A 24,773-nucleotide genomic window follows, 5' to 3' on the forward strand; every position below is an offset into this window, starting at 1 on the left:
ATCTGCCTCTGCAGTGTCCTGGGAGCTGTGGGGTGCTGAATCCAGCCTGCAGCTGCTTCTTTGGTAACCACAAAATGGACATATTGCAGACTTACCCAGCCTTGTTTGTTTGCTGTTCTTTCCATGTAGGCATATTCATGAGTGCAATCAGGGTATATGGTATTCAATATTATATTAAGGAAATACCATTTCTTAACTGTTTTTGTTCATCACAACTTTTTTTTTTACTTGAGTAGAATTCAGTAATTCAGATGGAAATATTTTGTCTGCCCCAAAATTATAACATCAATATTCTTGCAGGGTGAAATTCCTGCAACCTCAGGTGTGATTGATCATTGAAATATGTGTTAGTGAATATACCCCTCAAGAAATGTTGGTCCTAATGACAGACTATTTCTTTCTACTCTACAGGTTTAATAATAGGAATCATAGGATTTGAATAACTGGGAACAGTTACAGAAATGTTTTCACTGAAACAGAGTTCTATCTAGAAATACACAATTCTTAACAATCTAATTCATTGCATTGGAGGTTGTTTCTTTTTCTCTTCTTTCTTTTTCCCCAAGAATATGATTGAGATGTTATTGGAGAGCTTTCTGTACTGATGAAGAATAGTGGTGTGGTTTACAATGTGTAAAGCATTTTTTATTGGACAATGAACAAAAATTATAAACCTGAGCATGATATGATGCATCCTTTTTGGCTTCAGTTCATGTTTCAATATATATCACTTTTTACAGTCATCACAAGAGCTTTGTGGGAAAAAATGAATGTGTAATTCTGAAATTTCACTGGGGACTGTTTCTGTGTTTTGTATTCCTGTTGTCTGTTCAGAATAATCCACATTTAAATAATTCCAGAAGGAACCGTCTGAGCGGAACAAAGACTAAATAGAGGTAATACTACATGAGAGAAATACTCTGATATTCATTTATTTATACTCAAGTTTAAGCTGTAACCCATTGAGCAGAAATGTGTGACTGTCAGGGCCTGTTGCCCTTGTCTCAGACTTTTCATTCCTAACCAGGCACGGTCTCTGGTGAGAGGAAATTTGCACAAGTACCAAGGACCAGAATCTTTGCAACCAACAGAAAAACTGTTAGCTCTTAGCTACAAGCCCTGGGTTAATTTCATTTTATGGCCAATACAGTAATTTTATGTGCTGTTGTCAGTTTGCTACTTTAATGTGTTCTTTTGGTTTTACATTTATCATTCACTGTCTTCTCAGTGTAAGTTACCACAGACCTAGGAAGATGTGAGAAGACAAAATCCTATAGAGTGATTTTATAGGAACTTGAATTTAGAGGAATTCGATGTTTGATTCCAGTTTAGGAGGTGTGAGGGAAATTTCAGTTTATCCTCAGCTGAAATTTTAGATAGGATACAAAAGATGATGTACAAAAGCATGTCTCCTTTACAAATCCCAACTTCCATAGTCATGACTAGGTTAAAGCTCCTGTCCTGTGATGGAAGCCTTCAGCATTATATCAAAGTTAAAATCAGTATTTTGAAGTAAGATCTGGAAAACCAAACCTAAGTTTGGCAATTTTACAGTATATTTTCTGAGATATGTGTGAGCTATTTTCTTTTTTGACTATATGTTTTTTTCATAATGGTTGGTTGGTTCCTTTTTAAAGAGAAAAGTAATCTGTAATTCAAAGATGGGCAGCTAACTGATGTGTTTCTGCAGCTTAATATGAGTGTACATATTAAAGTACTAAAGAAATTCCCATCTCCCAAACGAACTCATTTCTAAAAGTTAGAATAATTCATGCTTAAACTTCTCATAAACTTTTAAAAAATGTCCTTGGACTGCTATCAAAGAACTCTGAAAATACATTTGGACATGTTTTTAATATATTTAGAAGTATTTTAGGTGATTATTATCTGAAAGTCATAGAAGAACAGTTAGAAACTGACTAATATAAATAGTTAAAACCAGAACCAGAAATAGCTTCCCAAATCTACTTCAGAATTCTGAACATAAAATGAATCATTCCTCTTAAACTGTACCCCCAAATGATACTCTTTGGTATTCAATTCCTCCAACATGCCTGTTTTTCTTTTAATTTGTGTTAGAATTTTTTTTCCTTCTATGGTGTATGGCTTTTTTTCTTTTGTTTAGTGCTTTGCATTGACAATTTTGATACTGCTGTGGTCAGATTTGAACTGGCCAGTTTTCCTGGGTGGATTATAAGAGAAATTATTTTTGTGCTATGCCGTTGCCTTTGGTGCAGTTCCATACTTTATGGAAAAGAGAAAAAAAATCTCAACTGAATTGCACTTTGTGCATGTCAGCCAGAAGAGGGAGCCAATATAAACCCAATGGCAGTCAATGAACAGCTTTCAGTTGATAACAAAAAATGTTTACACATTTGAAGGAGACTTCATACAGTGTTTTATAGTCTGTACTGAATTATACATAAATTTTAAGGGGACAGATGCTAAAACACAGAAATTGCTCCTCTAATTTAGTAGCCTTGTTCCAGTGGAGGCCAATACAAGATTGTTTAGATGAAAAAACAATGCTCTTATCAGGCTTGTATGTCCTAGGAGTAGTAGGGATACATCTTTATTCTCCACTGAAATGCTTAGGGTGGAAATGGAAACTTTTGTTATGATGCAATGGAAAAAGGGTAAATATTCTAGTTACAAATAAAGGATTGCTCTTCCAAAGCACTATATATAATTAAAAAAAAAAAGTCAATATTGTAGCTTCTAGTGTTTATATCCTGAAATATAAAAACTCTTGTTCTATTTAATAGATGACTATTAGATTTTTCACTTTTTCATCTAAATACATACTACTTTCCTCATCTTCCCATATTTGAGTACCTTCGCAATATTCCTGGCATCTTGTTATAAAGAAAAAGATGTTGCTTTTATCCTTTTCCTTGTGGTTTGGGATGATGTGAACTCCTAATTGACCACCCACGTGCAGTTTTGGTGTTGTTTTTGAATCAAGTGCCGTGCTGGGTTTCCCCTTGGAAAACTCATGTCTTTAGGTTTGACTTCTCCAAAATCCTATATGTTACTTCAGCTTTGGACACAGTGCTTTGACTCTGACATTGCATTAAATAAAAGCTCCTTCCTGTCTTTGGTCCCTTTTTTTAAATCCTCATATGTAAAGGAATTTAAATCCATATATTTTGTTCCAGGGATCAACCTATTTTACAGAGTGGTTTGGAGCTTTTATAGTATGATTCTGAGGTGAGTTTATTCCTGAAGCTGCAATTGAACTGAGTGGTCGGAATGAAGAGCCTGGCTAGTTTAGATGGAACTGATTTCACTTTCTCTGGTATTAATCCAAGCTGTGAACATTGTATTATTCAGTATTTTCCAAGTTGTGGTGTATAAATCATGCTGTAATAAATAGGTCCTCACTGATCTGAGGATCCAAATTGTATTCTTTGTTATTTTTAGTCAAAAATTTGACAGTGAAGGGCATCAGAAGGTCTGTTAGATTTTCATAGTAATCCATCGTCTAGAAAGTTTGAAAACTGATGGTGCATCTTTTACTGCAAAGACTTCATATTTTTTCAGACTTTGTCTTACTTGTTGTTGTCCAGCTAGAAAAAAAAAAAAAAAAAACAAGAAAACTTTTCAGAATAAAGCAGTTACATCTGTTCAATGCAATATTTAAATTGTGCAGGGAAAAAAAAAGATCAAAGTGTCCACAAGTGTATTTGAGAAGTCTAAGGTACTTTAAAGTAAAGAAAATTCTACTGCTACAGAAACAAAAGTTTATCATAGATGTCTCATTATATCAGGTATCTGTGTAGCAGTGTTACTTTTTCTTTCTAGTTTGAAAACATCTTTATAGGTTTCCCTTTTCTCACAAAAACACTTGGATTAGGTTAAAAAACAAACAAACAAAAATAGCCCTGCACCCCCAAAAAACAGAGATTACCTTTCTTTGCTGTAATTGGAGAACTGGAATGGAAGGATGTAGAAATTAGGGTGACCACTTTCAGCCTTGTGAGTTGAAGTAATTTTTGCTATTTTCTGCCCCCCCAAATCCTTATTGATATGCAGTGAAGAGCATTCTGTCACGTGGCTCATGGGCTGTGTATCTCTTGGGTACTTGAAGCTGGCTGCATCAGGGTGTATGGTTACACCTTGGAGCCTGACTGAGACTGAAACTAGCTTTTCTCTTTGAACTGTCTATTGATGGCATCATCTTCATCATTCCTGATCCGTTGGTTGAGTCTTGAGTTCCACAGCATATTTGGAATGTTGTGGAAAGGGTTTGCTATTCTTAAGTGGATTCAGAATACAGCTGTTGGTTCATTTTTAGGGCTAGTTAGACAAAATGTACGTGGTGTGGCAAGGCTGGGGGTAGTCACGTGCAGATCCTCATATAGAGATAATCTTAAATGCTGGTTTGCCTTTTGAGTATAAGTACATGAACATGATTTATTCATTATCTTAATCGCTGATGTACGCATGAGTGGCAGGAGGAATATACAACTGCATCATGGAAAGACAGAATATAGTTACAGATCTCTCTGATCTGAAACTTACATCGAATGCCATCCTGCAAAGGGGCACTTAATTCTGAATACTAAACGTGTGGCTAATGAAGGCATGTGAGACTAAAACGTCTGTCAAGTGACTGAGGAAACGTTGGGGTCTTTGTTTAAATCACAAATATTACTTCTGCCTTTCATGCCAGGCTGAGATATACTGGAATGTGTTTTTGAAGGACCATAGCTCCATTTGTACTTGTCCAGTTAAAACTGTATGTCTTCTTGCCATTACATGTTATCAAATTTTAATTTATTTTATTATGAGCTAAACTGTGAGTAAACTTCATGCCACTTGGTTAGGTGACTTCAATTCCTTTCTGCCTTCTCCTTTGTAATGCAGCATCATTGAGATGCTGATAAATCCTGGTAAGTGTTAATTTTTTTGACTTCATGGTGATACAATATTCAATGTTTTGCACACCTTCACTCAAAGAAAAATCTTCCTGTCCTTACACTAGACAGACGTGTAGGTACTCAATTTATGGCTACAGGCTTTATGGCTTTCCTGCTTGTAGTAGTGACTGTATTCAGTACAGTAAGACAGTGCATGCTCTTTCAGTCTGCCCTGAAGGAATGAATGTACGTGAAAATGTTGTCTTGGATGTGTCAGTGTTTTATGCAAGACATATTAGGTATTTTTTTTCTCCATTGGGTCAGATATGTGCTTGAGAAAAATTGACATCAAAAAGGAGCGACTGTTGGTGATTCTTCATTTTATTCGAGCTTTGACTTTCCTGGCTTTATGTATACAGAAATGTTGAAGTGTTTCTAATCCAAGACATGTACTTAGCACGGTTCAATCATTGTAATAGTGAAATTGGTCTATTGGTTTAAAGCTGCTCGTATTGACATAGCAATGTCAGTGAGTGGAAAGTCAGGAATAAATATTAATACAGCTGTAAGGTATCTCTTTTTTTCTTGGTATAATCCTATCTGCAGCTGATGGAGCCTCTGTGGAGAATACCCAAGTGCCTCTTGGTGCTAGACTGTAAGGGGGGCTGTTGTCTTGCCTGTTTCAGGGACTTCCCTATGGCTGTGTTTTCAGAGCCTGTCTGAACTAGGCTAGAGTGACAGCTGTGCCCAAAGCGACCCAGCCCTGTTCCATGTGCCAGCTCATCTCTTGGTGCTCCTAGTGAGCTGATATTTGATAACCGAGCTGAACTTGACCATTCTCACATCCCTCAGTTTCTTCTCTTCTCCTGGGTTACTGCCCGTCTGGAGCCACCTCCCAGCCTGGCTCGGTGCACTGCTGCATGGGCCCTTGTCCTGGCATGGAGAAGGAAATAGTGTCTGTGACTGGTTTGGCAGGATTAGGGCTCAGGCAGGTGACAGGGCTGAATTATGAGTCAATGTATTTAATGGTTCTTGCATGTTTCCAAATCTGATATAAACCACTGAAATAGAATTTTGCTTAAGACTATAATTTTGATATCAACGTTTCAGAAATAATACAACAGTAAGGAAAAGTATTTCTATGCACTTGTTGATATATATGCTGTGTTTTAAAGACTGGTGTCCAGACTGTCTGTTCTTTGCAGTGGTCTGAGAAGCCAGCCTTAAGCTGAAGGGAGCAGCAAAGAGGAGGAAGAGTTTTGTGTCCTAAAATACTGTTGATAGGCAAAATAACAAATGTACTGTCTAATGTGTAAATACAGTGTATTCTGGTCCAAAGAGAGAACATCTCTGTTGCCTGAAGGGTGTTTCTGGTTTAGTCAGTAAGTCAGTCAATAGAAAAAATAGCTACCTGTATAGGGAAGTTCAGAGCAGGAACCTAATTTAGCTACTCCATGTTCCTCTGGGAGGGAGCCTTTGTCTCTCCACTGGCCACCTGGTGAAGCCTAAGACAATTACCCTCCCTAGGCTAATGGGGTCTCTCTGAATTCCCCCAGCTTTCAAAACCACGTGCTGGATGACTGATCTGTCTTGCTGGCAGCAAGTTAGTTGTAGTGTGGGTATTATCTGCTTGTTCCAGTCAAGGCAGGAATGATGTCAGTAAGAAGAAGAGGTTTTAATCTTTCAGATGAGCACGTGAATAAACAATCTGTTATTTAAAAGTGTGATACTTTGTTTGTCAAGCTACTGTCTTTTGGTGAGTAAAGGCATTTTTGTTAGACTGGTGGAAAATAATTTTATTTGGTATTTATACTTTTGCTTTTTAATTTAGTATTTTCTGCAGCACACTAAGGAGATGAACTGCAGAAGTGCTTTTTCAGTCTGCCAGCAATCTCCTTGTGGCTAGCAATAAAAAGTTAAATGTATTGGATTTTTTTTGTATTCCTTCAATTCACTGTGGTGCTAGTTTGCCTGCTGTCTAAACTTAGACTCTTCATTCATTGCCTCTGTAGGAAATGTGCTAGAAACTAGTCCTAATTAATTGTATCTAGCATTTGTGGACTACCAGAGATTCACTTGAACTTTTTGTTTAGAGCATTTAGTGCTCTGAAGGCATCAAACTGCAGTTAAAACAACTTCTGTGGGCATCCATGAGTTGTTAAGGTTGCACACTATTCGTGGCATCTCCTGAGTAAGTAATCTCCTGAGTAAGAGCTATTTATGCTGGGAGGCTTAATGGGAAGAAAATCTCAGTGCAGGCTTTTTCCCTCTGTGTGTGCTTGACTAGGGGAAGGTTTACTGACTAGAGGAGGAGGGGTAGGAAAGGGCACTAGAAACACTTTCACAACTGGCTCTCCCTACCCTCCAGACTTCACCCCAGGTATGGGGTTTTTGTACAGCTGTAAGGATTTCCAACAAAAATACTTCTTAGAGTGTAAAACCGCCTGCTTGTCTCCCCAAGACAGAGAGCCTCCAACAATGTTGTTTAATGAATGTGTTTTATTGGTCTCTCTGAGAGGATATAGATTTGCTGGTATGTATCTGGCCAGGATCATCTGGCCAGAACATGGGGATATGCAGAAAACAGAAATCTTCAACTTGCAGCAGGTGGTGGTGGGAAGCAGCATCTGAATGAAGAGCAAGTCTGCCACATCCTAAAACAGCTGTCCCTGTGCTTTGTAACTTATCTGGAAAGCCCCACCTGAGATCATGAATCCTTAAATGCCCCATAGACAAAATTCCTGGTCACAAAAAAGATCCTGTGTGTGGGAATATACAGGAAAATGGTAGTCCTTAAATGAATATAAACTGTACCCAGGATGAACAAACTGTAAGCAGCTTAAGTCTCATTAAACTGCCAGGGTATTTTTTTGTTTGTTTTGTGCTTCTTTGTTGTTGTGGTTGGTTGGTTTGGTTAGGTTGGTTGGTTGGGGTTTTTTGGTTTTGTGAGGTTTTTTTGTTGGTTTTTTTTAGTTATTATTTTTATTTTGTGGTTTTGTTTTTTGTTTTTGTTTCTTTTTTGATGTTTTGGTATTTCTTTTACATTATTCAAGTACTAGAAGAGTTGAAGTTCTGATAAATGCCATTGTGTTCTTTGTGTTTTGTAGTTTTTGGGGTGTAATTTACATACACTCTACAGAGTGTTCTGCATGATAACTTTCAAAGTAACTGAATCAGTAAAGGAGAGGTGCTTATTTTGTAAATTATTATTTTCCCGTGGCTAATCATATTATTTGAACATATAGTACAGAAATAAACCAGATTTAATTATTTGGGTATTTTTGTTCTTAAAATGATTCATCTCTGCATTTAGTGAACAGAATTTATATGAAGTCCCAGTCTTTATGTTTGTTTTTCACAGTACAGACTTAGCAGGTAAGATTGCCACTTAAATCAGTGAAGCTTCATTCTTTGTTTTTGTTCAGGAGGTCACTGATGCAAAACACGGTGTTTTTGTGGTTTTGTTCTAGTTGTTCTCCAGCATTAAAGATGGTGAAGGTTTGCAGCTGTTTGAGCAAGGCCACCGCACTGCACACAAGCAGGAGTGCCACACCATGGAGGCCGTGAGGCTGGTGGAGTTCAACCTGAAGCAAGTGCTCACAAAGCTCATGACTCACATCTTTGGTGACGGTAGGTTCCTGTGCCTTTCCCCCAGATCGCTCATGGCTGTAGTCATTTGGGCTTCTGAGGAACGTTTTGCTGCGTACCGCAGACGGAAAGCTTAGGGGTTGTGTTGGCAGCTGGTAATACAGAAGCAGCCAGGTGGGATTTTCCAAGAGGCCTCCCTGGTACTGGTGCACACTGCACTGTGCTGACCCAGCAGGTTTTAGTGAAAGCGTTTTGGTGTGCAGCGTGTCAGAGTGACATAGTGGGCACCAGTCCAGGTGGGGACGTGTGGAGACTCAGCTGCAAGCACTGGTCTGGCAGCGTGGGTCCTGTGAGGAGAGGCAGCTCCAGCACAGAGCTGGGCAGGCCCCCTCTGCTTCATCCTTGCGGGCCTCCCGTGGCCCTGGAGGGCTGGAGCATGGGTGCAGCATCACGTCTGGGGTGCATGAGAGCTTGAGTACAGCTGGGCAGTGTTCAGATCCCACAGGAGTGTCCGTGTGCTGCTGCGCTGTGTGCACGCACACAGCACGGTGAGCGGTTCCCTGGTGCAGATGAGTGAAACCTCCCAGCTGAGGGCAGACCGTGTTTGCTAAGCTCACATCAAGCTGGACAGTAGCTGTGTCTTGGTAGTTACAGTGGAATGAGGAAGGGTAACGAGTGTGTATGTGAAAGAAGTGTTCTCTCCTCAGAAGTACCTGCTTTCAGTGTCAGGAACTGAATTTATAAATGGCCTGAGTCAAAATTGCTACATTACAACTTTCTCCTGGCAAGGAGGTTGCTCTTCTGAGCTGATTCGTTTTTCTGTTGAGGAAATACTGGATGGTATTAGAATGCATGAGGGATCTTGCCTACTTTCTAAGGTCTTTTAAGATGTTTACTGCACTTAGAGCCATAGTTCCAAGAGTGGATTGATAATGATACCAAGTTCTATGTATGACCGCTTGAATATTTTTGTGAATTTCTAAAGTTGACATATAGCATGCAAAACTTTTACCACTTATTGCTCTATTCCACCTGGACAAAGATTTTTAAGTTCCTCAGCTCAGAGGTTCTTGTAGGTGTATTTTAGTTAACAGTGACCTTTTGAAATATACAAAATTGGGATGAAAGTGAGTAAGAATGATGCATTTAGATCAACCTCTGATGCCAAGGATGTTTAAAGGGAGCAATTTTTGGCATTATTAGTGGTATCTCAGACTGCAGTGACATCCTTCTCTAACTGTTGACAGATGCTGCACTTTAAACCTCATCATGCTAGCTATTCCTAGTTCTTATACAGTCCACACAGTAGCTGAAAAGACATTAAAATATATTAATAAGTTATTTTAAATGTACAAACTAAAAGTAGATGCTACCTTCTTACTTGTTGGGATTTTCTATTTCTATACTCCCAATATTTTTCCTGGAATACAAACACAAGATATAGTTATTGAATTAAATTTTATTATAGATATGTATGTGTGTATATATACATATATACACACACATATGTGTATTTCCCCCCCTGCTCCATTCATGGAGATACTGGAATTCAAAATATTCAAAGTTCATGTTAGGCACAAAGTATGAGATTAGTGCGCTCCAACTGTCTTGGGGTGCATGTAAATAAATTTGTCTTTTGATAGCCGTCATCTTTAACTAGCATTTTACTCTTTACATAATACTCTTGATTAATTTTGTATCTTGACTCCTATAAATTTAACTTAAAATTTAAAATGTGTTTAAATGTGTTGCTCTTAGTAAATTTCTATGTTTTTCCTGTATGTGGATATTTCATAAGGCCCCTTGTTCTGTTAAAAGTGAAAATTTCATTCCTTTGTACTTGACATCAGTTGTATTCTTTATAACCTGTGCTGTCAGCAGGATGTTGTAGTGAAGTTGCACATCTTTTCTAGCAGGACAGCATGACCACAGCTGCAGTAAGTGACTGAAATGTTGTATTGTTCAGTCAACTGTTTTTTATAGGCAGATTTGGTTTGTACATTAAGTCTGCTGTACACGTTAGTTTTGCATAACCTAGCGTGTACCTGAAGTCCTGGACTTGGAAGCTCTACTTCTGCAGTGCTTCTCTAGGAATTTATTAGCTCAGGTTGATAATTGATTGAGGACCTCTGCAGGATCTCTGCAGAAAGGTCATACCACTGACTCTTTTTTTTTTTTTTTTTTTTTTTTTTTTTTTTTTTTTTTTTTTGTCTTCTCATTGTTCTAGGTTAGTTTTCATAATATTTAATGAGACAGTTGGGCTCTACCTGATTCCTTCCACACTACTTGGACAATTCAGTGTTGACAAAACAAAGTTGCTTAAAAACCACTGTGTTGTCCTGAGGAAGGTTGAAGACTTCATAGAATCTGCACTTAGCCTTATAACAAAAGTTTGTTGTTTTATGTCTTTCTGGCTTTGCCAATAGGCAAAGGAATGACAGATATTAGAGGAGGGAGAAAGTTCTGGAGAATCCAGTCAGTTGTCTTGAAAACTTGACAATGTTAAGTAGTTCTTTTTATGGCATTTTCTGGTGGTATGACATGCCTGATTTTACATTCTACAAGTAACTGTCTTTCAGTTTCTTCCATTTTTCTGTCAGGAGGCTGTTTCAAATACTACACCTAGACATCAACTTTCTTAGTTTTCCTCTGTTACCTCCATAAGGTGCACACTTAAAATCCACTAATTGAAATTACACCTCCATCTCACTATGCAGTTCTGCTAGTGTAGGTAGTCTCATTTTAGTTACCTAGTAACAAGGCTGTCCAAGATTTCCTCATAAAGTTAGCCAGTCTTTCTCAATTACGGTTCTTTCTGTAACCCCTCAGTAGTTTGCCAAAAGCTTTCTGCACCCTGAGAGATTCAGAAGTAATCCTACCATAGCAAATAGAAAATAATGACTGTGCTGGTTGTGTGATTTGTTGCTTTACATGAAATGGCTTTTATTTACTGCTGTCCCATATTTATCTACCCAGTTCCTAGGCACTGGTAAGGGAAGGCAGGAGAGTGAGTAATGCTGTGCTTTGACTGATGGCTTTGCCACTGCTGGTTCTCACTGAACTGCCACTGGATATCTTTTAAATCAAACATGTTCTGCTCATTGTCCTTCTTAATTCTCTTGTACTGGTGCCTCCTTTGAGTACATGGAGATCTATGAGTGTAAGGAGTTAAAAAAAATCTTTTATCAAGGACATGATGGTCTGGCTAATAACTTCTGAAAAAATGTGAGCTAATGCAGGTTTATATGGGCAGCCAGCTCTTGTCTGCTGCAAGTGTGATGAATTATCTGAAACAACAAAGTGCAGAGTTCTTACAAATCGACACACACCTCAAGAGGCCACAGTTCAATACCTCCTGTGCTTCCCAGCACCCTCCCTGCACCCCTCTCCTTTTTCTTCCACAACCTCGTCTCTAAAAATAATCCTCACAGCAACAAAGAGAATTTCTGGTCAGTGAAGACCATCTGGGTCTCAGGCTTTGTTGTTTCTGTGCTGTAGTGTAGCATTAGGCTGCTTTAATGTGTTTGATTTGTTCTTTTTTTCTTTTCTTTTTCAGTGTCTTTGGTCAAGCCTTTTTCATTATGAGACTTGATTAGGCTAGCACTTGTTTAGCTTAATGTCTGATAACACCATTACTTTTGAGTGCAGGCTATGACCAACTCCGTACCTGGATCCACTGTTCAGAAATAACAATAATTATTCACTATATCCATACTGATCTGACGTGTGAGTTACTGTGTTGGGTTTGCATGGCAAGGTTTTGGTAGCAAGGAGACGGCAGAGGTGGCTTCTGTGAGGAGCTGCCAGACATTTGTTCCATGTGTGACAGAGCCAGTGCCAGCCAGCTCCAGGATGGACCCACTGCTGGCCAAAGCTGAGCCCATCAGTGATGGTAGTAGCACCTCTGGGATAATGCACTTTAAAAGGGAGAAAAAAAGTCCTGCACTATTTGTAGACAGGGAGAGGAATGCAAACGTGTGAGAAACAGCCCTTCAGATACCTTTGTTGAGACACAAGGTGGGAAGGAGGGAGAGGAGGTGCACCAGGTGCCTGAGCTGAAATTGCCCTGCAGCCCAGGATGCAGACCCGGGTGAAGCAGCTGTGCCCCTCCAGCCCATGGAGGTCCATGGGGATACAGAGATCCACCTGCAGCCCATGAAGGACCCCATGCTGGAGCAGGTGGAGTCCCAAAGAAGGCTGGGACCCTGCTGGAAACCTGTGCTGGAGCAGGCTTCTGGCAGGACCTGTGGCTCTGTGGAGAGACCCATGCTGGAGCAGGAGGTTCCTGAAGGAGTGCACACTATGAAAGGGACTCATGCTGGTGCAGTTAATGGAGGACTGTCTTTGGTGGGCATGACTCCGCCCTGGAGCAGGGGAGGAGTGGCAGAGAAAATGAGGGATGAACTGAGCACAGCCCCCATTCCCCATCCCCACTGCTAGTGAGGAGGTGGTACAGATTTTGGGAGTGGATTTGAGCCTGAAAGAAAGTTGAGCCTGGAGGGATGGGGGAAGTAGTATTCAAGATTTATTTTTTGTTTCCCATTCTCCTGCTCTGATTTGATTGATAATAAATTAAATTACTTTCCCCAAGTTGAGTCTGTTTTGCCCATGACTGTAACTGGTGAGTGATCTCTTCCTACCTTATCTCAACCCATGAGCCTTTCATTGTATTTTCTACCCCTGGTCCAGTTGAGGAGGGGAATGGTAGAGCAGCTCTGCTGGGAACCTGGTGTTCAGCCAGAGTCAGCCCAGCACAAATACGAATGGAGCTCTGCCCGCTGGGAGGACTCCCATGAACACTGGGGGGCTCTGAAGAGAGCAGGTGTGTTTGTGTTAGCACAAACAATTTCCTTGAACCGGAGAAGTTACGGAGTTTGTGTCTAGTGCCCAGGCCTTGATTAGATTCAGCATTGTGCTCTTGTAAGTGCCTGTTTTAAGACAGATATGTGTCTCTTGACCTCCTAAAATTTCTAGAAAAGATCAATTTTGCCAGTATTTCATAGGCTGTATGTGAAGAAATAAACTAGGCCTAATCAGGAAAATTATATAGTACTACAGGAAGCCTAATTATCATAATCCCTTGAAGTCCTTAGTGGTTTAATTTGCTGAGTGTAAGCAATGCCCTTTACTCCTTGGGAATATATTGAGCACCAGGACAATATTCTGTATCTAAATAATAAATGTACCCATTTATTCTGTGATACTCTATAGAAATGCAGTTAATGTTGCCAAAGCACCCTTTGCTTTTCAGTAAAGTCTTCTAGAGCCAAAAGTCTGAAAGAACACTTTCCTATAAACTACAGAAGTATTCCCAAATGGCCTGGATACTGTATGAATAAAATTATTGTGGTTTGTGGGATTAACTATTAATTTAGAGAACAAAATTAAGGTGAGAATTGTTTCTTCATGGTGAATTTGTTTTTGTTTATTCAGAATGTTGTTTGTTTGCTTATTTGCATTTGAAATAGAAGCCTCTTAAGTACTATTATGCATTAAAGTTCAAAAATAAAAAGAGCTTTAAATTCTTTTTTTACCTTTTAAAATTTATTTTAATTAGGAACAAACAGCTGAGGAATCCTTTTTTTTCCCAGAGCTTCATTTTTTAAGTAATCAGAGGATTAATAAGAAACCATTATCTAAATGTGGTTACTGAACACAAACTAGCTGAATATTCAGTACAGTTGCTGCAGTTGCAAATTTTGCAATCTAAATACAATACTTTATATGTGCACAACCCAAGGATTAAAAATGCCAAGATCAGGAAATAAAAAAAATGTTTTCTGCACACCATATTATTATATACACAACTCTTTTCATCTATGTATTTTTTTATTGCCATGCAGACAAAAAAGAGCAATAAAGTGATTGCTGTAAGTCACAGTACAATTGTGAATGAAATTTTTGCAATGCTTCCAGTTTTCTGAGTTCTGTATATACAATTATCAAAAAGCTTTTCCATTACTCATATAATTTCCCGAGGTTGGCTTTTAAGAAAGCAGAGAAAAACTGGAAATACCAGTCTGTTTGTTTTGAAACCTGCCTTGCCATTTGAAATTTCATAGCATCTAGGAAAGTTCCCATCTAGGAAAGCCACTTATAGATAAGTGACTATAAGGAGATATTTTATGTTTTGGCCATGCATGTAACACCTTTGGCATAATTTATTGTTTCAGTTTCTGTAGCCACATTTCATGTTTCAGAAGTAATCCATGAAGATCTAATTCTTGAAGCTACATAAAATATTTTTATTTGAAAAACTTTCATTATGAATCATGCAATTTCATGTTTTACTTTCCTTTTATGAAACAACCCCCAAGAACTCTGAAGATCAAACCAGAAATGTTAACAGTTGCTGTCACCCACACTACTTTTGCAGTGCTCCTTATTTTTGAAGCTGGACCTGCCTGGTTCTTAATGATCCTAACTCTGATTAGCATTTGGCTTCACTGAAGAGAAGATGTATTTGGGGTTAAGGCATTAGCTGAGCTTACAGAATTAGCATTTCAGTTCTCTTTCGAGTTTTTATGGTTCATGTTTCTGAGACTTCTTTCCTGACATCTAATGGTTGGAAAAAAATGTTTAGTGAAACAAAGCATCTGTAAATCATTAGAAGAACTGAAACTCATCAAATATAATGAGGGCTTTGGCGACAACTCTGCTTTTGGCAGCACTGAAGACCTTGCCCTCTTCTGGCTGCACTACTCTGAGATGCAAAGACTTTCCTTGCTCTGCACAGTGGTGTCTGCAGAGGTGCTGAGCTGGGGAGGATGGTGGGGAATTACCAAGTGGGGCTTTTCCCCCTTACACTTATCTACTGGGTCCAGAATGCACTCTGTGTGTGTTGCATACCTTAATGATGTACAACCTTTGAGAATATATTTCTATTTGTGTGTATTAATATGTATTTTAACTTTCATTTTTAAACATATACAGAGAGAATAGCTCTGTATTTTAATTAAGTTTTGATGAAAAAAAAATTCTTGCCTAGATGATCCATAAAATAGTAAGTAAAAATTAAAGACTTAGCTAGCTTTTCTTATGAGAAGCAGTTAGTCATTTCCTGGTGCAAAGAATAACAAAATTACTGACTTTCCCATTATCTTGGCTCATTTTTGTTCGATGCCAGGTGGTTGCTGGAGTTTGACAAATGATTGATTTGGTTTCAAAGGGTGCTTGAATTGCACAAAGCATTTTTCATATTAGAAAAGACATAGTCATTTTTTTTGCACAGGTTTTAAGATTTATCACTGCCCACAAGTGTTGTAAATTAGTTTGTTTGCTATTTATTTTCTCTGGATTGCTGTAATACATGTCATTAGTTGAAGGACAAGTTTTACAGATGGTTGGAGGGATGGCCTTTTAAGCATACACCCTTTCATATTTATTTATTTTTTAAACACTGCTACAGGACTGCAAGTCAGATGGGTAGATTGCTACTTCCCATTTACTCACCCTTCCTTCGAGATGGAGATCAACTTCCAAGGAGAATGGATGGAGGTCCTGGGCTGCGGGGTCATGGAGCAGCAGCTTGTTAACTCAGGTACTGAAACTGCTTTATTTCATTGACATCTCTGTTAGCAAACACTGCCAGTGCAATCAGCCTCACAGCCTGCAATGCCCCCTTCTACCCTGGTGAGCACAGACATCTCTGCGTGGGAGCACTCCTCGGGTAGAATGCAGCCCTTGCATGCTCTGATTTGAGGCTAGCAACTGAGCAAGTGACCTGAAGCCTGCAAACAGGAGGCTTGCCTTTTATTTTGTGCAGTAAGGAGACGGACAGATGTCAGCTTTAAAAGAGAACCTGCAAGTTAGGGCGTGCAGCATTTTGTTCTTTCCCAGGAGATGTCAAGTGCATTCTTAGTAACGATTTAGAAGTATCAATAGCATCTCTTAATATTTGGAATATCAAAATTCTCCTCTGTATCCAAAGCAGAGAAAAAGGAATGGGATATCTTTCATATTGCAATTTGGTCACTGAGTAAATGGTGGGTAGGTTTTTTCTCGTGTTTTGTTGCTTCTTTCCTCAGGTTGGTTATTTATGAAGCTGTAAATTGCATTAAAAGTAATATCATTTATTTTAATTGAAATTATTACAGAGACGTGTCACCTGACCATTTTGCTTTCTAAAACTGACACATAAGTATTAAAGAAGCAAGGAGAAATTAATGGATTTTTTTTCTAATTATTTTTTATATGGAGAATTTACATGCTTGCTTTTTAATTTACAGAGGATAGGCAATCCTTAGTAAGCACAGGACAGTTTACATGTGCTCAGTCTTGTATTGTTCAGTGTCTTTCAGTACTATTTATTAGGTATGTGAGCCTTTTGGAATATGATTTGTTTAATGCCAGCAAGTGGGCTTTTAGATAGCCAACATAACACTCAATTGGTTTTTTTCCCATTGGTTTGCTAAGCTGTTGTTGTATTTTCATGTGCTCTAAATTCTTGCTATTGAAGAGGAAGTATGATAGCCCCAATTACTTAATTTTGCACTATTTACTTGGCACAGCTTGTTTTCCTCAAAATTTGCTTGCATTTTAATGCCATCATTTTCCTTTTAGGAAGATATCTTCTTCTAGAGTTTCCCCACAATGATTTATGCTTTATGATTAATGATTTATGCTAATGTTCTCTCAGGTTATTATCTTCATAGTGTGGTAAATACAGTACAGCTTCTAATCAGTCTCGGAAGTGAAAGACTGCTGTGTAATATTGTTTCCATTAGATGTAAAACACCAATGTCCAGGCTCTCTGCTTCAAAAGCTTTTATGTTGCTCAACTCTTATGATTAGGATCCTCTAATGGGTGCGAAAAGAGCTAAACTGTGTCTCAAAACAATTACTGTATATGTTTGTGCGTGTGTATGAATGGATGTACACGAAACACCAGAGGTTTCTCCAGAACTTTTTTTTTTTTTGGCAGCTTTCTCATGTGTGGGCTTCCAGCACTTTCTCACCCTTGAAATTTCCCATTTTTTAAATGTTAGACCAGATCAGGATTTTCCGAGGGAGAACAGCCAGCCTCCATTCTTAATCATTCTCTGGGTAATGGATCCAGCCTTCTGGATCATTCAGATTTTCCATCTTAGCAGCAAGCAAGGTTTCTGTTGTCTTGGTGTGTAGATTAGCAAGTACAGTTTACTAAAGGCTGCAAGTACCATCTTCATTAAAGTAAATTTAGCTACTAATTATTTTTTAAGAGTTTGCATTCAGGAAAGTCTCCTACAACAAAAAAAAATAAGAATATGGTGTTATTTACTATTTTCTCACAGTGATAGTATTTCTAACAGTAATACTGTTTTAAAAGAAAAACATAAATCCTATTACAGTGTTTTTATGTAATCGTTAAAAAAATATGCAATACTCCAAAGATGCACTGAATTGTAAGGGTTGATGTTACATGTTCCCCTGAGGCTGATGATGTTTAACTTCCTGGTTTTGTGTGCTTTCTTTTTCATCTTTATACCTGAATACATAACTTTAATAGGAGTGCTGTGTCTGAATTTCAGCATAAAGAAAAGGGGTTTTGTTGTGGTTAATCCTCGGAAAAATACAGAAACTTTGCAGTATATTAGAAAGTATTCTCAGTTTTAGGTCCATGATGAGTATACACGGAAATGTGGTTCAGTAGAGCTGCTTTCAATTAACAGCACTCAAGATATGTATTTCTGTACTTCAAGAGTTTGATATCTAAGATTTGCAAAGCTGGTGTTCATTGGTAGGTGCCCAAGTTCCAAGTCTTTATGGAGTTCTACAATTCAAACCTTTGAATACAGGACGTTGCTTGCTCAGAGGCTGTGATCACTTAGTGTTGCTTAGTAACTGTGAAATTGGAAGCAGTTAGGGTGTGATCCTTTGCTGATGGAAATCAATGGCAATGTTCTCAGTGCTCAGTGTTACAGAATATGTTAGCTGAGGACGGAAGCAAGTAAATTGAACTGAAGTTTGCCTCAAAACCATGAGACTGGAAGACAAAATAATTTAAAAATAAAACCAAACCTGAACACTCTCCCCCTCACCCCAAAACAAACCCTAACCCACAAACAAACAACAAAAAGAAGAGAGTTCCATCATTTTTTTGGTAAGACTTCTCCTGACATTTTTAACTCCTGAGGTATGCAATAAAGTAATGTAAGGGTGGCACACCAGATCCAACCTCAAGTCCAAGGCACTGCTGTTTCATGAAGACTTCCCAAGCCAGTGCCTACAGGTGAGTAGAACAGGCATTGTTACACTGATCCTTCCCTGATATGGTCCTGCAGCTGTGTGTTTCCTGAGCTGGAAATGGTATGTTTGCTTTCGGTTGTCATTGTGGAGTTTTCTTCCATTCATTTGTTGAAATGTTTGAGTCCCAGTAAACTTTACTCTTTGCAATGTCTTAAATTGCCTAACTTACATGAGGAGTCGCTTCTTTCTTGTTGTGACCAACAACTTAGAGATACAGTTAGAGATCTTTGTCGTGCCAAAAGAGTTAGTGAATCTCTCGTTCCTTGTTTAAGCCATTTAGTTTTTGTTTAGATTTCAGTTGTAGTTGATTTTTCTTGTTACTGACTTCTTTCAAGCCAAAGAGTGCTGGTCAGACAGTCCCTCCCTATGTGGGAGCCTATCCATATGTTGAGTCATGATCACTCCTGCCTGCATCCTCTCCAGGCTTCTTTTTTTTCCTTTTCTTGTAATTCCTAATACTCATTTTGCTATGTTGACCTTTAGTGAGCCTTGAGTTGAAAAAGAAGGGGAGGTTTGGCGATGATGGCTGCTGCAGATGATGTCTTTTCATTACTAGCTGATGGTTGAAGCGTCCTGGCACACAGCCAGATACTCAGCTCTGGGGGGCAGCTCAGGTTGAGGTCTCATTCCCTAAAATTATGAATCATGAAGGCTGCTGTATTTAGTGTACCAGTAAGAGGAATTGGTAGAACTTTCCTGCTGTATGCAGATTTTTCTACCTTTCACATCAGAAATTAACACTGATATTTAAAGTCTTACAAAACTGATTTTATTTATTTATGCATTTTTTTAAATTTTATTTTTTATTGTCAGCTTAAAAGGAGTAGGGAATGGTGTAGGGGTTTGGAAGAGGAAATGCCAGCTGAATTTATAGCAAAGGTAGTTGTCCTAGTTTCTTGTTAATTTTGTGAGTATTTCCAATAGAGGAAAAATTTCTAACCCTGTCTAAACATCTTCATGAATACTGCTGAACATGATAAAAGAAGTTTGTCTTAGATTCTTCAGATCATTGCTTCTGTTTTAAAAGGTGCAAGGTTGTTTGCCATGAAACCTGATTCTTGATGTGTAAGTCTTTGCCATTTGGAATCCCTTTTACAGATCAGTTGCAGGACTTATTCCCAAAATTCAAATAGTACTAGGCCTGGGGCTGCCACCTTCAGCCAAATACAAGTCTTAACATGTAGAACTTGTTTGGCTTCTATGCTGCAGTAAATAAGTCTTTCTCCTTCTTTATTCGTTTATTGAAGTTCATTGAAATTGCTATTTGAGTAGAAGTAACAACTTTAAAGTTCTTAACTAGTCTGCTCCTTTTTGGTTTTGGCAATAGGATTATCAGTCTGGACAGTTCTCAATGGGCAGCAGATTAACAGAAGAACTATGTCAATGTTACCTTGCAGGCATAGGAGTTGTTTTTTTATTTTAAATTTTGAATATGTTCTTAAATGAAACGTTAGTTATGGGAGAGTTAGGTTCATATATCAAGCAGCAGGAGGTACTTTGGAGAAGGGGAAATCTAATCTCTTTCATCTATTGGGTTTTTTTCCTGCTCAGCTCTTGCCTGGTAAATTACATTAAAATGTTTGAGCAGATGGTGCGTGTGGCTTCAGTCGTGGGCCGGCCCATGTTCTGTCTCTGCTAACAGCTCTCTGTGGGGACCTTGAAATAGTTAATGCTGTATGTGTTTGTATGGATGTAGTGTAGAAGGGTAAATATAATGCATTTAAAATACATGCCTGGAACCCTTCAAGGTGGAATTAAAGTTACAGAGGTATTGGTGTATCGAGCATCTGGGGCCTCCCAAGAACAGGAGGTGAAACTGTTGGATAGACTGGTTCTTCCCACAGGAGCACCCAAAGCGATTTCAATCTGCTGCATAAGCTTCACAGCCCTGCATCCCAAATCCCTCAGGGGTCAGTTTAGGTCACTCTCTGTCTCCTGTACAACCACAGTACTGTAGTATCTGAACTCTCCCAGCCCTTCCTGTGCTTACTTCCCTGAGACCACTCTGAGGTAGCGGTGTCGTCATTCCTCGCTTGTGGGCTGGAACTGAAGTACACCAGAGGCTGACACGTGTGCACGCTGCAGACAAAGAGTGCAGCTGCCTGAGTTAAAGTGAGCTTTCCTACTGTCCTTTTAAACTCAATACAGAATGAAAATCTTCCAGTCAGGTGGAAGCTTGCTTTTGAATGTGTAGAGGTTTTTGGATCAATCTGCTGGGTGGCCTCTTTCTATGTCTGACTGGAGGGGAAGCAGAGTGTCCCAATTCAGGCAGGTATATGAAGGTAGAGTGAATATCTCATGAAGATAGAGTGTCTCAGATGAAATAAAATTAATGGGACATTAGGAAGCATCTGAGTTTTATTGACTGCCTATGGGTGGCCTGTTGAAAAAGCTGAGGTTGAATGCAGGCTTTAAATCTCAGCTCCTGGGTCACCTTTGTCTCCCTCAATCCTAGTGATTTACATTTGCACATACATACATACATATGTGTGCATATGTATAAAAATAAGTACAGAATGAGACAAATAAAACAAATTGATGACCAGTTAAATACAGAGTCAGGTGTATTGGGCCAGTTTTAATTTTGGTGTGTGGTTTTCTACACACACGCACGCACCCAGTGTAAATCAGAAAAACCAATTGTTACATCTGGCTAAGTTGAGAGACCTTCTGTTGAGCTGACAGCCACTGAAATTTTGTATTGCTCAAACATGGAGCTGGTGTGGAGTTGTGGGCTTTTAGAGAAAGATGTGATTGAATATTTATCTATGTTCTTCAGACATCATACAGATACCCACAAATGTGTGGATGTGGCACATCCAGAGATGGGTGTATCTACTATAATGCTGATCAGTTTATAAGGGAATAAGTAATAGGGCAGAGGACCTGATTTTCCCTGAAAATGTGTGGTGTTCCACCCTGTCTGTATGAGGAGAGGAGCTGTGATTGTAGTCACCTGGGTGGCTACCAGCAAAACATGTACTTGACTTTTAAATAGTTTATATAAAGGCCCAGTCACGTAAACTGAGGAGTGTGGAGTGTCAATTGGATGTTCTTAGTTGGCTCCCACATCTCGACTGTAAAGGAATCATCTACTGCGGGTGACAGCAGAAATATCGGCAACTTCCTTAGCATCTCCAGATTAACAATTAGTGCCCCCCTCCTCTGTGACTGCAAACGTAACTGGTGGTTCACTAAGCATCCCAGCCCTACAAAGGTAGTAGATACAGCACTACTACGTATTTTCACATGAGCTGAGCTGTAGCTTGGGATTTAAATTTTGTCAGATTAGATCTGGATTCTTAGGACTTTAGAGGTTCAAATTTCTAAAGTGCACATATTTTAAAATTGAGGTGACTCTTATATAGAAAACTTTTTTCTTCTAACTCCTTTCCTACTCAAAGAAGAAATTGAAGAGAGTTTAGTTCTTGTGTTTGTATGAATATTGCTTTTTCAGTCTGATTTTATTTTGGTTTCTTTTGAACTGACTGGAAGGAAGTCCCAAGTCTTACCTTGATAAGTAATCCAAAGCACAGAAATGAGTTATACAGAGGTGATGCTCATGTCAAAGGGTGTTTTATTTGTTTTATTGTTATGTGTTTTATTTGTTATTTGTTTCTCTTGTTATCTCTGGCTACACCACCAGGTCTGATGTGTGTGTTGTGTTATAAAGGTAAATCTTGCCTCTGCCTTTCCCTTTTCCTTGTCAAGATAATTTGCCTGTTGTCTTCTACTTCATTTACAACTCTATTTTTAAAGCTGTTTTTTCATCAAGTTTTTCATACAGAAGGAATCCATAAAATTTTTGAAATGTTGCTTTCTCTGATTTTATTACATTTGACAGATTCATTATCTGTGTTAATATTGAGATTCTTCAAAAGAATTAATATAAGCTTTCTTCCAATCTGTAGTGTTTGTATATATTGAACAAATACAGTACTCCATTTTATGACAATCCTATTACACCTGCTACTGGGAAATGTGTTATTTCTTTACAGGGATATCTTGTAAAAGAAAAAGTATAGGATTGATTCTTGGAAGTAAGTAGTTATTATAAAACTCGGATGGCCATTTGAGTTTGTGGTTTTATATGATTTTTCTAGCTTAAGAATAGTAATGCCAGTAGATTTAGAGGCTAATTTCCCTTTCATGGTGCAAGATTACATTTTTAGTTTGAATATAGGTTCCTTATCTTCATAATTTAAGAAACTGTTGTCTTCCTGCCTCATTTCCTCCTGCACAAAAATATATGTGGCAAAGGGTTAACTCAGTCTAACACAAACTCTGAAATCAGCAGGAGTGTTTGTTTGACTGACCAGCATTATCTTTCCATTATATGAATAAGAGCTCCCCTCAACATATGTAAGGCCCATTTGAGTTCATGTGGAATACAGAAAAGAAAAAAAGAGATAAGCAGTTGCACCTTCCAAAATTTCTGTTGCTTTTGAAGCAGTTTCCCCATGTGTATGTATTGCTTCTCCTTCCCTTAAGTTTTTTAATCAAAAGTAAATTAAAGGTTTAGTAATTCACTATGATTTGTCTCCTTGGGATCCTGCAAGAGGACTAGAGCACCACACACAGGAGAAGGCTAAATAATGATGAATATAGTTTATTAAGCAGCTCCCAAGTAAAAGAAAGTGAGACTCTCAGAAACCTTGAAGAGTAACAATTGATGGCACAGAAATAGTGTTTCTCTTGGCTTTATTTATGCAAATGAAAATACATCTAAATAGTACTATTGAATTACTACACTGTTATATGGTGAATGCTGAATGTTTTTAATCAGCCAGGAGTTGGTTCAATGAGCCTAACATAATTTCTCATCAGGCTAGGATACCCTCTGGGTGTTTTTGTTGTGTTGCAATATTCAATTTTGCTGTTCCCAGGACATTTACCAGGACTACCCAGCTGAGGCTGGAGAAGAAATTCTACAGGCATGTCTCTAACTGTTCTGACTCTGACACACAAAGCTCAGTTGTGACAGATTCAGTTCAGCTGAGATTAGATCAAGCATTTTAGGAAGTATTTTTCTTCTGTAGATGGCAAATGCAATCTTGATTTCTCATTTCTGGAGGGGGAAGCTTTGCTTAGGATACTTCTGTTGTGCCTCATTTCTTGTCTTTGAGGTTGGTAGTTGGTGAGAGGAATGCAGGTCTCCTGCTGGAGCTGCATGTGCACCTCTTCCCCCTCTCTGCTCTGCAGGTGTACTAAGAAAATGGCAAACCGGTGGCAGTGTGTGTGGATGGCCAGCCTTTGGAATTTCATGCCATTTTTATCAGAGTGATGAGTGAGGCTCATGTCTTTAGAGAACAAGGGTTGGGGAAGGGAAAATACAAGCATGTCACATAGCTGAGAGAGAGTGGCAGCTTTCTAGAGCTGACAGCCTGGCTGTGGCAGCAGTCCAGGCTGAGCCAGTGGCACCAGGCTCTCACGGCTCACTCTGGCTGGAGTCTGAGGAGATGGCATTGCCCGGCTGTCCGTGTGCCAGTGCGTACTGATCCACTGCTGACCACGCGGGCGAGCCTCGGCTGGGGACCACTGTTTGAGGCACATGTGAGCAAACACAGAACAGCTCAAGAGCCAGGGTTGGGCCACTGCTTCTCTCATTACTGCCTGCCAGCAGAAGAACCTTGCATGGTGTTACAAACTCTAGCTTTGTAGAAATATGTCTGTCCCACTGGTACCATTTCCATTTGTCTTACAAAGACTACCTTAGTTTCAGTTTTGCTTGGGCTTTGTCTTCACACACCCAGATTTACTTTCCTGTTCAGCATTCATAAACAGGAAGTGTCTACAGGTAGTAGAGAGGATAAAATTTACAACACATGAATAGAAAGGTGTTCAGAAGGTGATAATGCTGTCGTGGATAAACATTTTTCTAGAAGGAAGGGAAGAATCTCGATCAGGTTTTACACTTCATGCTGCTGGAAGGCAACTGCAGCACAGCTTTGGAGAGGAGAGAGCCCATTCCAGGCAGTGTACCAGTAATTTGGGGCAGGATTTGCTGGTGTACCTGAAATGAATCAGGGAAAAATGTCAAACTTTATTAACACTTTTCCCCCATGTAAATAACTTAACAGATTATGAATAGATATT

The 24,773-nt window shown here is 38.9% G+C and overlaps 1 protein-coding gene across 6 annotated transcripts in view; it reads left to right on the forward strand.

Moving 5' to 3' along the window:
* FARS2 (phenylalanyl-tRNA synthetase 2, mitochondrial) overlaps positions 1-24,773 on the forward strand; it is a 235,224-nt gene that overhangs the window by 56,290 nt on the left and 154,161 nt on the right. For all 6 annotated transcript variants that reach the window (XM_063401775.1, XM_063401756.1, XM_063401786.1 and 3 more), the window contains 2 exons: positions 8,333-8,492; positions 15,859-15,990. In XM_063401775.1, coding sequence (XP_063257845.1) covers positions 8,333-8,492; positions 15,859-15,990 — 292 coding nt within the window. The remainder of the gene's footprint in view (positions 1-8,332; positions 8,493-15,858; positions 15,991-24,773) is intronic.

The sequence above is a fragment of the Prinia subflava genome, chromosome 1 (genome assembly GCF_021018805.1).
Source record: "Prinia subflava isolate CZ2003 ecotype Zambia chromosome 1, Cam_Psub_1.2, whole genome shotgun sequence".
Classification (NCBI taxonomy): Eukaryota; Metazoa; Chordata; class Aves; order Passeriformes; family Cisticolidae; genus Prinia; species Prinia subflava.